Here is a 16454-nt window from a genome sequence, read left to right on the forward strand (position 1 = left end):
TTTTGAAGTGAATTAGTTTAATAAGGAAGGAAATTCAACTGTGATAGTAACCTGAGTTCTTTCACTCTCAGTGGAAGTTTTAACTAAAGAATTTCTGGAAATTAAATTGAAGTATTTTGTTAAAAATGAATGACTATGGGAGGACTTTAAAGAAATTACAGTGTATTAAAATTGCTGTCACCAATGCAAACTGTTGCTTTCCATGATTTGTAAATAGTTCTGAAGTGCCTTTGCATGGTGGATAAAGAATATTCATAGAGGTTTCCAATTGAAAAATGCTGCATGTAATTAGTACTGAAAGTAAGGACGAGTGAGACCTGGATTTAGATATTTACTTCTTGATCTTGGGTGGTGTTCCTTGAAATTTTAGACAAGTACTATTTAAGGTAGCTTCTACTCATTCTTGTAATTAGCTTTATCACAGTGAAGTTGAAATTCAGGATGTGATATTTCCCCTAGATAATAGAAAGAATGTTTAGTCTCTTATTGCCTAATTAAGGAACTAATTCATTGACAATTACTGTTTTCTCTTAGTTTCAATATGTTTGTAATGTAAATTATACCACATGTGAAAAGCTCTACTTTTGGTATTCTTTGATTTTAAAAGTAAATTTTAAGTGAAGAGCACTATTTAATATATTTGCTTAGTTGTTGTTTTCCTATTTTCCAAGGAACGTGTTCAAAAAAGTTTCCCTCATCCAATTGATAAGTGGGCAATAGCTGATGCCCAATCAGCTATTGAAAAGAGGAAGCGAAGAAACCCTTTATCCCTCCCAGTAGAAAAAATCCATCCTTTATTAAAGGTAATGCTGAAATACTGCCTTCTTGCCTTTTAAGGGAAAAATAAAACCCACCATTTTTATACAATAAGAATATATTTTATGGATAATTGAGTCAACTTAAGAGTAAAATTCTCTCATTCTAAGTTTTCCAGAGATTTATGTGGTGGGAGGGGATGCTATGATAATAAGAAAATATAAACTGGGCAACATGATTTAAAGTAATTTCATATCAATAGAAATAAGCAAGTTGAGAGGACTAAGAAAGTTATTGTGGATTTTGTTTATCTCAGATGTAATTAGGACCACAAAGAGAATTTATAAAACTCCTCTTCTTGGTTAGACCTGTGTTCCTATAAATCCTTTTGATGTTAATACTTTGTGTAGAGACCTCTGTGAAAAGGCCATAAGGCTATGTGTAATCTCTGAACAAAAAGATCACCTACTCTCCAGTCCTATTTACCATGTAAATAAATAAGTCAGTTGAGTCTCTACGGAACTAATAGAAAAATTGCTGGAAGCTCAAGTAATGCTATTTCTATTTTAGTTAATATAATGAACTACTGTTATCTCTCACAACAAAAATATAGGTATTATAATAAGTGAAAACTTAAATGCCAGCGATTTTGTACATACTATAATATGGACAAAATGTTAATACTTGTATACATTGAGTTTTATTACTCAACAAAGTTGTTATTATCCATAGTTTGTAAATGAAGTGACAGAGGCAGAAAGTGATTAAGTAACTTCTAGGCCAAGTTCACAAGACTCTAAGTGATAGTGTCAGAAAGTTCAGGTTTGCTTGATGTTTTCCAAAATTTAAAGTTAAACACTTGAATGAGTTTAAGATTGTATTTTGCATTCAATTGTTTGAATAGAAATATCTGCCTTATGGAAAACTACTTCATCATTCTCTTCATGATTTTCATTGGCCATACATTGAATTGTATTCTAAGAGAATTAAATTGAGGTATATAAATACTATGTTAATAATCCTAGATTTTGAGTTTTATGTGCTAATTGTGAATATCATTTCAATTTATTTTAATACACCTTTATCATGATACATTTAATAGTTTTTATATACCCTAAAAGATAAATACAGCCTGTCTCCAGTTTGTAACAAACTTCTTATTTCAAAGTTGTTTTTTTCCCTTAAATGAGTTGTTTGGAAAATAGATTTTGTTATTCTGTATGAACAGACCAGTCCCACAAAAGCCCATATTCTCTTTGAAGTCTAATACTAGGGCTATTTAACATTTTCTTAACAGCAGCCATTATTCAGTAGGACATAACATGAATTTTGTTTTCTTTTTTTTTTTTTTTTTTTTTTGAGGCGGAGTCTCGCTCTGTCGCCCAGGCTGGAGTGCAGTGGCGCGATCTCAGCTCACTGCAAGCTCCGCCTCCCGGGTTCCCGCCATTCTCCTGCCTCAGCCTCCCGAGTAGCTGGGACTACAGGCGCCGCCACCACGCCCGGCTAATTTTTTTGTATTTTTAGTGGAGACGGGGTTTCATTGTGTTAGCCAGGATGGTCTCGATCTCCTGACCTCGTGATCCGCCCGTCTCGGCCTCCCAAAGTGCTGGGATTACAGGCTTGAGCCACCGCGCCCGGCCATGAATTTTGTTTTCATAGAAATTGCCAGGGTTATACCAGGAATGTGCCCACTATAGTTTGGGGGAGCCCATCTTCCCTTGGTAAAGATAAAAGTATAAGCCTGGTAGAGATTCCTAGATACCAATAATATATTAACTCTCATTTTTTGTAAAAGAAAAAACTTGTTTGTTGTAGTTACTTCCAGGTATTCCGAATTAGGTAACAAGGAGCATTTATTCCCTTCTCCAAACTTGGGTCTTCCTTTATAGGTTAGGGATTATCTATTTGTAATCTCTGCTGCTTAAGTATTTTACATCATTAGAGGTAATTTTGCCTTGTCTTGTCTTAGCTTACATTTTCAATAGTAATACATATATTATTCATTGTTGAACCACTTAAAATTAAATATTGTTGGTAAGCACAGGCCTCAGGAAAAAAGTGTAAGCTAAGTTGCAAATATGTTTTTTATTTTTAATCAGTGTGTTAAATTTACAGTATATGATGTTTAAACATACTTTTCTTTTAATTTTGCAGGAGGTCCTAGGTTATAAAATTGACCATCAGGTTTCTGTTTACATAGTAGCAGTCTTAGAATACATTTCTGCAGACATTTTAAAGCTGGTTGGGAATTATGTAAGAAATATACGGCATTATGAAATTACAAAACAAGATATTAAAGTGGCAATGTGTGCTGACAAGGTAGGAAACTGAGCTTTTATATTTTTTTCTTAAGTTTCTTTTTATGACTTATTAAATGCTAACATACTATTCATGTAGAATAAAATTGTACTACGTGTTGGGGAATATCTCCAGTAACCTAATAGCAGGGATTCAAGATACCACTTTATAGAAATAAGATATTAGATATATGATATTAAAATGTGTTTATGTCATGCAGTTTTTTTCTTCTGTGCTGTTGCAACTAGGGTTAATTAGAGTAATCTCTTAATAGTTAATTTCTTTTTTCTTTTCTTTTTTTTGAGATGGAATCTCGCTCTGTCGCCCAGGCTGGAGTGCAGTGGCACAATCTTGGCTCACTGCAACCTCCGCCTTCTGGATTCAGGCGATTCTCCTGCCTCAGCCTCCTGAGTAGCTGGGATTACAGGCACATGCCACCATGGCTGACTTATTTTTTTTTTGTTTTTAGTAGAGACAGGGTTTCACCATGTTTGTCAGGCTGATCTCAAACTCCTGACTGCCTCAGCCTCCGAAAGTGCTGGAATTACAGGCGTGAGCCACCGTGCCTGGCAAATAGTAAATTTCTTTCTTTCTTTTTTTTTTTTTTGAGACGGAGACTCGCTCTGTCGCCCCGGCTGGAGTGCAGTGGCCGGATCTCAGCTGACTGCAAGCTCCGCCTCCCGGGTTTACGCTGCCTCAGCCTCCGGAGTAGCTGGGACTACAGGCGCCCGCCTAGTTTTTTGTATTTTTTTGGTAGAGAAGGGGTTTCACCGTGTTAGCCAGGATGGTCTCGATCTCCTGACCTCGTGATCCGCCCGTCTCGGCCTCCCAAAGTGCTGGGATTACAGGCTTGAGCCACCGCGCCCGGCTGTAAATTTGTTAAAATTTATTTGGATTGAAAGATTTATAAGGTTATGGATTTACTTAAAAACAATTTTTCAAAATGTAAAACCTCAAAACGATAGTTTTACTTTGGCACCTAGCTTTCTTCAGATACTACTTTGTGGTTTTACAATAATAATAATAAGAGCAAACACTTACTGAAGGTTAGGCATATATGTGGCGTATCTCCATTGGTCCTTATGATATTCCTCTAAGGTGAGTGATCTTATCTACATTTTATAAAAAGGAGACTGAAATTCACAGGGATAAAGAAATTGGTCCAGAATCTTCTGAGAAGTTTCAAAGCCTAGACTTGAACTCCAGGTCTCTCTGAGTCTAAAGCTTTTCGTCATTACCTAAGGATGTTCATTTTACGGAAACAACTTTGCAGAAAGGAAAATATTTTCTGTTGAAGCATTTCATTCCATTTTCCTCATTATACTCTTACTGATTTGGAATATTATTTCTGATTACTGATTCCACTAAATTATGTTTTAGTATTTATTTGTTCTTTGAGAATGTGGCCATATAGAGTGAAAAAACCCACCTGATTTGAAGAAGAATTTCAAATGTTTGGGTATTTTTAAATGAGTAAGTATTTAGTTTTAAAAAATTACTATCTAGACGAATATGAAATACTTGATGCTTTTTAATGAAGGCAGATAAATAAAATATTTTTGAATACCTACTACATGTTAACACAGGCAGGAGATGCAAGAGAAGTATATATAAAACAAGGCTTCAGAGTTGATGAAGTTGTACTTACATGCATGAAACAATCAAAGCACGCAAGATAAAATATTATTTTATTGTGTTATAGAGATATGATGCTGTAGAAGTTCGCAAGAAGGGGAAAGATGTGTTCTAGCAAGATTAGTAACAGTAGACTTCTTGCAGAAAATAAAAGCTTATTTTGACCAGTTCCCAACAAATGTAGGAAAATAGGCCAAATAGAAGGCTATAAAAATTATTTAAATATGAGATACTGAGGCCATGGAATAAAGTGATGATGGCAGGGTATAAAACAGAGAAAACCAAGTCAGAGAAATTACAGACAGGATCTGGAAACACATTGGAAGTAATAGGTTAACAAGAGAGACAGACAGATGAATACTAGTAGTGATAGAGAACTTGGAGGAGTGTAGTAAGTGATATCAGATGTTGAATTCTGTTTTAGAGAAGCTGTGGAGGAATGCTGGCAATATATCCAAGAGGAGAAATTTGCTTGTTTGCTTTTTTATCATTTAAGAACTTTATTCAGAGAACTTAAAGCATTTCACGTCAAATTTGACGAAAGCTTCATATTTTATTTTTTTATATCTCTGACTATATAGGTATTGATGGATATGTTTCATCAAGATGTAGAAGATATTAATATATTATCTTTAACTGATGAAGAGCCTTCCACCTCAGGAGAACAAACTTACTATGATTTGGTAAAAGCATTTATGGCAGAAATTCGACAATATATAAGGGAACTAAATCTAATTATAAAAGTTTTTAGAGAGCCCTTTGTCTCCAATTCAAAATTGTTTTCAGCTAATGTAAGTATCATTGTATATATGCCTGTCATTGGATGTGTTCTGAAATTTGCATGACCACTTCAAATTTGAAGTTGTATAGTTCATGATTACTAATTTGTTAATTTTTTTAAGTTGTGGTACTTAATTCATGATCACAAAGTGCTATAACAGTTTCAAGAGATTTAACATCAGAAATTAAGAGACAAAATACAAAGTAGACTGATTATGTAAGTGAAAATGAATTCACAGAATTGTCCATGTACTCCAAAGGATAAAGCTTCTTGTTTAGGTGGAAGATATTTTTGTTTGAGTCATTTGAATCATTCAGCCTACACTTCATCAATGCCAACTGTATTGTCAGGTACCATGCTTGGCAGCAGGGATTCAAAGATGAATAAGAAACAGTTCTGCTGGGCGCGGTGGCTCACGCCTCTAATCCCAGCACTTTGGGAGGCCAAGGTGGGCGGATCACGAAGTCAGGAGATCGAGACCATCCTGGCTAACATGGTGAAACCTCATCTCTACTAAAAATACAAAAAATTAGCCGGGCGTGGTGGTGGGCGCCTGTAATCCCAGCTACTCGGGAGACTGAGGCAGGAGAATGGCGTGAACCCTGGAGGCGGAGCTTGCAATGAGCCGAGATTGCGCCACTGCACTCCAACCTGGTCAACAGAGCGAGACTCCGTCTCAAAAAAAAAAAAAGAAAAGAAAAGAAACAGTTCCTTTCCTTAAGTTTAGTCAAGACAGAGATATAAACTATACATTGCAATAAAATGTGGTAATTACCCTATTAGAAGTATGACAGCAGTAGTATTGGGAGCACAAAGGAAGGGGCTAGTAACATTGACACTTAGACAAAGGATTACTGATCTTACTGTAGTAATCAAACTAACCTAACTGGGTCCTGAAGAAATGCTGAGTGAGAACAGGTGAGATTGTCATAGGAGCTACACACTGGTAATTCCTGGAACTGTAGCCACACAGGCATAAATGACTGATAGAGAAGCAGTGCTCACTACAGAGGCTGGGACTGGGCTCAAGCTGTGGCAATGAGTGAACATTAAAAAATAAAGCAGTAGATTATCGTGATGGTTGTACAAATCTGTAAATATATTAAAGACTATTAAATTACTCACTTTAAATGGATACATTGTATGGTTTCTAAATAATGTTTCAATAAAGTTGCTTAACAAAAAGAGTAAAGAAGAGGCAAAGGTTTCTGAGGACACAAAAATCAAGAACCAAAATGGCCAAAAAGCACATCAAAAGGTGTTCAGCATCACTAATCATTAGAGAAATGTAAGTTAAAACCATGACATACTACTACATTCTCATTAGAAAGGCTAAAATGTAAATGACTTACAATACCAAAAGTTGAAATGGGTATGGAGCAACTGCTTGTGGGAATATAAAATTCCCACATTACTTGAGAATGTAAACTGGCATGTTTTGGAAAACAGTTTGGCAGTTCTCTCTCTCTTTTTTTCCTGAGATGTAGTCTTGCTCTGTTGCCCAGGCTGGAGTGCAGGGGTGCGATTTTGGCTCATTGTAACCTCTGCCTCTCGGGTTCAATCCATTCTCCTGCCTCAGCCTCCCGTGTAGCTGGGATTACAGGTGTGTGCCACCACACCTGACTAATTTTTGTGTTTTTAGTAGAGGCAGGGTTTTACCATGTTGGCCAGGCTGGTCTCAAACTGACCTTAAGTGATCCACCAGCCTCGGCCTCCCAAAATGCTGGGATTACAGGCGTGAGCCACCATGCCTGGCTAGTTTGGCAGTTCTCTATAACAATAAACATAAACTAACCATATTGCCCAGCAATTCTACTCTTAGGTTTTTAACCAGAAGAAATGAAAACATGTCCATGCAAAACTGGTTCATGAATGTTCATAGCAGCTTTATTTGTAATAGCCCCAAACTGGAAACAACTCAAATGTCCATCAGCAGGTGAATGTATAAACAAACTGTGGTATGACCATACAGTGGAATGTTACTGAGGAATAAAAAAAAATGAAATAGTTATGCATGCAACAGCATGGGTGCATCTCAAAAATATAAGCAAAAAACTAGGCACAAAAGACAATATATGATTCCATTTATTTAATATTCTAGAAAAGACATTTCTGTAGAGACAAAAAGGAGATCACAGGTTTCCTGGGAGTGAGGCCTAGTAAGGGTTGATGGAAATGGGGCACATCTTAAGAAGTTAAGATGATGAAAAGGTTCTGTATCTTGATTGTGCTGGTGGTTAGAAGGGTGAATAACTACACAAAATCTCACCAAAACAACATTTAAAATAGGAGTTTCTTATATAAGCCATGCCTCAAAGTCGACTTGATAAATATAGTCACTGATAAAAAAAGAAATCAAATGATAGTAACCAATTTTAATTTTAAGTACAAAATGGATATGGTTTCAGATTCTATGTTGCAACTAACCCTTAAGAAACTATCATTTGTTGAATTTTAGTAAAGAACCATAAAAGGATAGTCACTCTATTTATATGGAAAGTCCAGAATAGGCAAATCCATAGAGACAAAGTAGATTAGTGGTTGCCAGGCACTGGGGAGAGGGAAGGAATGGAGAGTGACTGTACCGGATATTTAGCTATTCACCTTCCAAAAAAATCATAGGGTTTCTTCTCATGGTAATGAAATGTTCTAGAATTTGATACTGGTGATGACTGCACAACCAATATTGAAACCATTGACTAGTAACTACACTTTTAACGAGTGAATTTTATGGTATATGAGTTTTATCTCAATAGAAAAATTACACAGAAAAGCTATATTTTTCATATACTTCGAAATAATGTATCACAACAGATTGTATGCAGAAATAGATATGAAAATCCTGCCGTCTTCTAGTATACTATGTTAAGGGATTTGCAAATGTAAAACATTGCCATTCTTCTGCTGAATGTTTTTTGTTGTGGTTTAAAAAAAATTTGGCTACTTTTTATAAAAGTGCTATTTTTGTTAACACATAATGGGTTTATTATTTTTAATGAATTAAATATTTTTTTAAAATTTTGGTTTTAACTTCTAATATGGTAAACATTGAAATACATAGTTATAAACAAAAGGTTTTTAGAATCTTCAATAATTTTTAAGAGTGTGAAGGAGTCCTGAGACCAGAAAGTTACAAGACCACTGACCTAGAGAAATGTATTTGCAAGTTGTACATCTTTGCAGAAGGAATTCTTGAATTATCTTTTATTCATATTTGTAAATCATTAACATTTTTCACTGTATCTGCCATGTTAAATTTTGTGACTATAAAATGAGTTATTGGCTCAAAATTTGTTTAATATTATAATAATACAGCCTCACTGAATTTATGTGTTTTCCCCCAAACAGGATGTAGAAAATATATTTAGTCGTATAGTAGATATACATGAACTTAGTGTAAAGTTACTGGGCCATATAGAAGATACAGTAGAAATGACAGATGAAGGCAGTCCCCATCCACTAGTAGGAAGCTGCTTTGAAGACTTAGCAGAGGTAAGTACTTCAATTATATACCCAAAAAGTCTACATAAAAACCTACATTTACGTTAAAATTAAGAGTCTTATTTCTTTCCAGCTAAAGTCATAGATACAAATTGTTCACTACTTATCTGTTATTGCTCCTTTTCCATAGGGTCATTGTCAACATATGTTTCTGTTATCTTACCAAACAGAAAAAGTGGTCTCTTGGTAATTATAGAAAAGCAGATACCACCAAGGGGAGGTATAACAGCTGTCACCCAATGGCCTACTGTAAAAGGTTAAGAAAAGTCAGTGAATGACTATTAAGGAAGAGACCACAGAACTTGCACCTGAAGTCAGATTACTTGTGTTCCAGTCTAAGCTCTGCTGCTTATTAGTTGTGTGACCAGTGGCAAGTTATTTCATTTCTTTAAACCTCCATATCTTTATTTGTAAAATAAGAATTTTAATATAGGTTGAATATTCCTAATCCAAACATCCCAAATCTGAAATGCTTCAAAATCTGAAACTATTCCAACATGATGCTCCAAGGAAATGCTCATTGGAGCATTTCAGATTTGGGATTTTCAGACTCGGGATGCTGAAGCAGTAGGTATAATACAAATAATCCAAAATCTGAAATCTTAAACACTTCATTTTGGGTAAGAGATACTCGATCTGTAATACCAGGATTTTCATGAAAAATTAAATAACCTATCTGAAGTATTTACCTATCTACCTTCACATAGTAAGCTTACTCAGTATGTGATAACTACATTATTATTTAGAATAGGAATGAAGTAAATAGGACAGTAGGATCCAGGATCTGGATGATTGAGATACCATGAGATAGAAAGATACTAACTCCTCAGATATTTCAAATTAACTCCTCAGATATTTCAAATGCTAAAATACATGAGTCAGTCCTAATAAGTTAGCATTAAGAGTCGTTCTGAGGTTTCTAGCGTTTGCTGTGTTCTCATTCTAAAATCTCACTCATTATGATACAGCATTGAGCTTGTAAAATTTTTTTTTTTAATTAAGACTTTCAGGCAAAATAGAATGGTAAGTTCAAGCATCACCATAGCCCCTTCATTCCTGTTCCAAACACACATAAGTAATAAAGTATAAAAAGAAAAATGTGGAATATATATACTAGACTTGAAAACAAGATCAGGAATGGAATAGACATTCAAGGTAGTGAGCTCTGGTATCTGGGTGTTTAGGCTCTTAAGGACAGTGAATTGTTTCAAATGTGTTCCATGAAAGCCAGAGCAAGACTTCTTGCTCAAGTCCCTCCTTATAATAGGATGCTAGGAAAATCTGCCAACCTGGTATCTACAGTAAAGTTTTCTAAAAAGTTGTGGACTTGATGTGGGGAGACAAAAACGTTGCCTTACAATAATAACTTAACAAAGTTTCCTACAGCATTAAGCTAATATGAAGCCTGAACCCTCAAAGTCATTTTAAGAGTAGGTTCTGGTTTGGAAGAGTGATCATAAAGGAATGGGAGAAAAAAAGGAAACAAAACATTAAGTCTCCCACCAAGAAGCATATAATACAAAATTCCAAAAAACAAGGCAAATTCTAATTCTGAGAATGATAATAAAATAAACAATTACAACATGAATTTATTCCAGATGAAACTGATTTTGTATAATAGACATACAAAAAGTTTAAAAGTTTAGGATGCTGAAAGAGCTAAGTGAAGGAATATGATCCATTTATAAAGAAGCTATTATGAAACAAAAATAGGTGGAAAGAAAATGAGCAGATTTCTAGATATCAAAAGACAGAGATTTTGAGAATTAAATATATTATACAAGCATTGAAATAACTTATATAGTACAACATTTGCTGGACCCAGTTCAAGGATAAAATTAGTAAATTGGAAGATGGAATTGAGGACTTCACTGAGAATGTGACACACAGACGAAGATAAGAAATATGAAAGACCAATTGAAAGTAATAAGCATAGCCGGGCACTGTGGCTCACGTCTGTAATCCCAGCACTTTGGGAGGCTGAGGCGGGCAGATCACCCGAGGTCAGGAGTTCAAGACCAGCCTGGCCAATATGGTGAAACCCTATCTCTACTAAATATACAAAAATTAGCCAGGCATGGTGGTGCATGTCTGTAATCCCAGCTATTTGGGATGCTGAGGCAGGAGAATTGCTTGAACCCAGGAGGTGGAGGTTGCAGTGAGCCGAGATCACACCACTGCACTCCAGTGACAGAGCAAGACTCTATCTCAAAAAAAAGTAATAAGGATAAGCTGAGAGGCTTAGTATACATCTAATAGGAGTTCCAGACAAAGAGTGATGGAGAAACCATATTTGAAAACATAAAAATGGGTAATTTTCAAGAATGAGGACATTAGTTCCCACATCAAAAATGAATTCCAAATATTGTTCATGATAAATAAAAATAAACACAGCTGAAAACATGGCAGTGAAACTACAGAACATCAAAGATAAAGAAAATCTTGGGTTGGGCACAGTGGCTGATGCCTGTAATCCCAGCACTTTGGGAGACTGAGGCAGATGGATTGCTTGAAGTCAAGAGTTCGAGACCAGCCTGGCCAACATGGTGAAACACCATCTCTACTAAAAAATACAAAAATTAGCCAGGCGTGGTGGCGGGAGCCTGTAATCTGAGCTACTCAGGAGGCTGAGACACGAGAATTGCTTGAATCTGGGAGGCAGAGGTTGCAGTGAGCTGAGTTTGCGCCACTGTACTCCAGACTGGGTGGTTTCACCAGACTGGGTGACAGAGCAAGACTTGGTCTTAAGGGAAAAAAAGAGAAAATCTTAAAAGCTGTTAAGACATGGGAGACTGAGGCAGGAGGATGGCGTGAACCTGGGAGGCAGAGCTTGCAGTGAGCTGAGATTGCGCCATTGCACTCCAGCCTGGGCGACAGAGCAAGATTCTGTCTCAAAAAAAAAAAAAACAAAAACAAAACTGTTAAGCTGTTAAAACAGAAAAGAAAATATTTTGCGAAGGAACTATAATTAGAATGGCAGCAGGGTTCTCTTTAACAACAGAGGTTAACAGTCAGTTGAGTAATATCTTTAAAGTACTAAGGTAAAATAGGATTTTCTATCTAACTACAGTATTATTCAAGAATGAGGACAAATTTTTATTTTTTATTTTTTATTTTATTTTTTATTTTTTTGAGACGGAGTCTTGCTCTGTAGCCGGGGCTGGAGTGCAGTGGCCGGATCTCAGCTCACTGCAAGCTCCGCCTCCCGGGTTTACGCCATTCTCCTGCCTCAGCCTCCGGAGTAGCTGGGACTACAGGCGCCCGCCACTTCGCCCGGCTAGTTTTTTGTATTTTTAGTAGAGACGGGGTTTCACAGTGTTAGCCAGGATGGTCTCGATCTCCTGACCTCGTGATCCGCCCGTCTCGGCCTCCCAAAGTGCTGGGATTACAGGCTTGAGCCACCGCGCCCGGCCCAAATTTTTAAATAATAAAGTTTGTAGAAGAAAACATAAGTGTTCTTCATGACCTTGGAATATACAAAGATTTCTTAAACAGGACACAAAAGCACTAACCATGAAATAAAAAAATTGATAAACTGGACTTCATTAGATGTAAGAATATCCTTTCATCAAAAGACAAAATTAATAGAATGAAAAGGCAAGCTATAGACTGGAAGATAATATTTGTAATATACGTAGTCAATGAAAGACTCATATCTGGGATATATTAAGAACTCCTGGCTGGGCACAGTAGCTCATACCTATAATCCCAGCACTTTGGGAGGCCGAGGCCAGTGGATCACTTGAGGTCCGGAGTTTGAGACGAGCCTGGCCAACATGGTGAAACCCCGTCTCTACTAAAAATACAAAATTAGGCAGGCATAGTGGTGCATGTCTGTAATCCCAGTTACTTGGGAGTCTGAGGCAGGAGAATTGCTTGAACTCAGGAGGTAGAGGTTGCATTGAGCCAAGATCACACCACTGTACTCCAGCCTGGGCGACAGAGCGAGACTCTGAAAAAAAACAAAAAACCCCCAAAACAAAATAACTCCTACATGCCTACAAATCAGTAACTAAAACTTCAGGGTTTTTTGGTTTTGTTTTGTTTTTAGAAAATAGGCAAAAGACTTGAGTACGTATTTCACACACAAAAAAAGATGCTCAACATTGTTATTCATCAAGGAAATGAATTTTGAAACCGTGGAGTAGTTGGAAGTCTACTTGCTGGTTGGGGCTAGGGTGTAATTTGGTACAGCCACTTTGGAAAACTGTTTGGCATATCTACTAGAGCTAAGCACACAATGTACCCTATGACCCAGCATTTTAACTCTTGGGCATATATCAAACAAAAATGAGTGCTTATGTTGACTGAAAGACATTTAAGAATGTTCGTGGTAGGTTTATTCATAATGGATAATTAGTGGTATATTCACACAAGAAAATGCTATCTGGCAATAAAAAAGAACTGCTGATAAAAGCAACAACATAATATTGAGTATAATAAGACTCAAAGTACATACTATATTGATATATAGGAAGTTCAGAAACATGTATCTTTGGAAACAGATTATTAGAATAGTGGTTGACTGGGAAACATGACAGAGATTTCTGAGGTGCTAGAAATGTTCTATTTCTTTATCTGGGTGGTGGTCACAGAAATGCATTGTATACAATAAAAAGTCATCAAATTACTGACTTTATGTAAAGTTATTCCTGAATTTATCAAAAATGAGGAAAAGGTGAGGAATAAATAAAAACCATTTCAAACATACAACGACCAAGAGCGTTTACTACTTGTAGACACTCATTATAAGATGCATTGGATGGCGTTCTTTAGCAAGAAGGAAAGTTTTACTCAAAGGGAAGTCAAGAAATACAAGAACTGATGATGAAAAAGAAATTGGTAGGTGTAGGCCGGTGGCTTGCACCTGTAATCCTAGCACTTTAGGAGGCCAAGGTGGGCAGATCACTTGAGCTCAGGAGTTCAAGACCAGCCTGGGCAATATGGCGAAACCCCGTCTCTACAAAACAAAATACCAAAATTACCCAGGTGTGGTGGTGCGCACCTGTAGTCCCAGCTACTCTGGAGACTGAGGTAGGAGGATCACTTGCGCCCAGGAGGCTGAGGTTTCAGTGAGCCAAAATCATGCCACTGTGCTCCAGCCTGGGTGACAGACTGAGACACTGTCTCTAAATAAATGGAAAATGTGTTGATAAATTTAATGAATTGCTGAATAGTTTTAAAAATATTTTTAAAGTTTTTTGTCTTGGAAAGACTAAACTATATTTCTATGTATTAGTGACAAAGTATACAGTATGTAAAGTGGACTTGTGTTTGTGATAGAAAAATAACTTGAAAAATTTATAGATAGCCATATTTATTTTTAAAAAAATTAGGAAAATCACCAAAAGAACAGAAATACTGTAGCTTATAATGTACAGATAGGGAAAAAGGAACTATAGTAATTTTTTTTATCATTTTCACTGATAATAGGAAAGAATAAATGAAGCAAACAAAAACAATGATAATGAAGATAAAATGATATAAAAAATCCAACTACATTAGTAACTCAGTATATACAAACTGATGAAACTCAGCCTATTTAAAGAGAGTAATTATATTTGATTTTTTTAAAATTCACTTTAGGCCTGGCGCAGTGGCTCACGCCTGTAATGCCAGCACTTTGGGAGGCCGAGGCGGGTAGATCACAAGGTCAGGAGTTTGAGACCAGCCTGGCCAACATGGTGAAACCCGGTCTCTACTAAAAAAAAAAATACAAAAATTAGCTGGGCATGGTGGTGTGCACCTGTAATCCCAGATACTCAGGGGGCTGAGGCAGGAGATTTCTTGAACCCAGGAGGTGGAGGTTGTGGTGAGCCTAGACCATGCCACTCCTCTCCAGCCTGGGTGACAGAGCAAGACTCCGTCTCAAATAAATAAATAAATAATCCACTTTATGCATCTTATAAAAGATGTTCTTAAAACAGAACCACAGAAATATTTTAAGATAAAGGGATGAAAAATCGTAACATATAAAAACTTATCAAACCTGTATACCAATATTAATTCAGATTAACTGATAAAATTACACAAAGTAAGCACTGAGGAGGAAAAAAGAGAAACACTTCCTAATAGTAAAAGGGATACTATCATGAAGATATAACAACCATTAATGTGTATGCATCTGATTATAAAGCCTCAAAATATAAGAAGTAGAAACTGACAGAATTACAAGAAACTAAAAAAAATTGCTATCATAGGAAATTTTAACACGTCTCCATCAGAAATTAACAGATCAAACAGAAAAAAGATTAGACTACAGGAGATTAGACTAACACATTTGATTTTACACACACACACACTCTCTCTCTCTCTCTCTCTCTCTCTCTCTCTCTCTCACACTCAACCCTCCATATCCATGGCGTCCACATCTGTGGATTCAACCAACTGTGGATTGAAAATATTTTTTGGGGAAAAAAAGCATAACTGGCATAATTGTAGCTGTACTAACATATTGTTGAGCACATTAGAATACATTACATCAGGGTACATTACAATACCCTAAACAATACAGTATAACAACTCTTTACATATAGAAGTAACATAGGGATCCTCTGAAGGTTATATGCAAATATACTATTTTATATCGGACTTGAGCATCCCTAGATTTTGGTATCTGCATGGGATCCTATAATCAATCCCTCACCGATACAAGGGACAACAGAGTGTGTGTGTGTGTGTGTGTGTGTGTGTGTGTGTGTACACACAGTCATCCCTCAGTATATGTGGGGAATTGGTTCTAGGACTCCCTGTAGATACCCAAATCCATACATGCTCAAGTTCCACATCAGCCCTGCAAAACTTGCATAGGCCCTGTGGAACCCATATATACAAAAAGCCAGCCCTCAGTGTACAAGGGTTTCACATCCCACAGATACTGTATTTTTCATCCTCATTTGGTTGAAAAACATCTGCATATAAGTGGATCCGTGCAAGTCTAACCCACAGGTGGTTCAAAGGTCAGCTGTATATATCTAAATATATATATACAGATATATATCTGTATATATCTTAATACTGTTGCCTTCAGGATTAAGTTTCAACATAAATTTTGCAGAGAGAAGCTTACAGTTTTACACGTTTTTTGAAAAAATAGTAATAATTAAAAATGAATGAGTTAAGCTTTCAACCCAAGAAAGAAGAGAACAGGATACACCTAAGAGAATAATATGTAAGGAAGTAACGGAACAGAATTCGTGAATTAGAAATTGATATAACAAAAGATCTCATGGCTGATCAACGGGAAAAGAAACACAAATACTAGATGGGATCTCGGCTCTCTGCAACCTCCGCCTCCCAGGTTCAAGCAATTCTCATGCTTCAGCCACCCCAATAGTTGGGATTACTGTGCCACCACTTTCAGCTAATTTTTGTGTTTTTAGTAGAGACGAGGTTTTGCCATGATGGCTAGGCTGGTCTCGAACACTTGGCCTCAAGTGATCTACCTGCCTCGGCCTCCCAAAGTGCTGGGATTACATATGTG

At 36.5% G+C, this 16454-nt stretch overlaps 1 protein-coding gene across 2 annotated transcripts in view; it reads left to right on the forward strand.

Moving 5' to 3' along the window:
* The window catches only part of SOS1 (SOS Ras/Rac guanine nucleotide exchange factor 1), a 147814-nt gene that overhangs the window by 68042 nt on the left and 63318 nt on the right, over window positions 1–16454 (forward strand). For both annotated transcript variants that reach the window (XM_050753295.1, XM_050753296.1), the window contains exons 3-6: window positions 672–803; window positions 2911–3075; window positions 5271–5480; window positions 8819–8962. In XM_050753295.1, the coding sequence (XP_050609252.1) occupies window positions 672–803; window positions 2911–3075; window positions 5271–5480; window positions 8819–8962 (651 nt within the window). The remainder of the gene's footprint in view (window positions 1–671; window positions 804–2910; window positions 3076–5270; window positions 5481–8818; window positions 8963–16454) is intronic.

The sequence above is a fragment of the Macaca thibetana genome, chromosome 13 (assembly GCF_024542745.1).
Source record: "Macaca thibetana thibetana isolate TM-01 chromosome 13, ASM2454274v1, whole genome shotgun sequence".
Lineage (NCBI taxonomy): Eukaryota > Metazoa > Chordata > Mammalia > Primates > Cercopithecidae > Macaca > Macaca thibetana.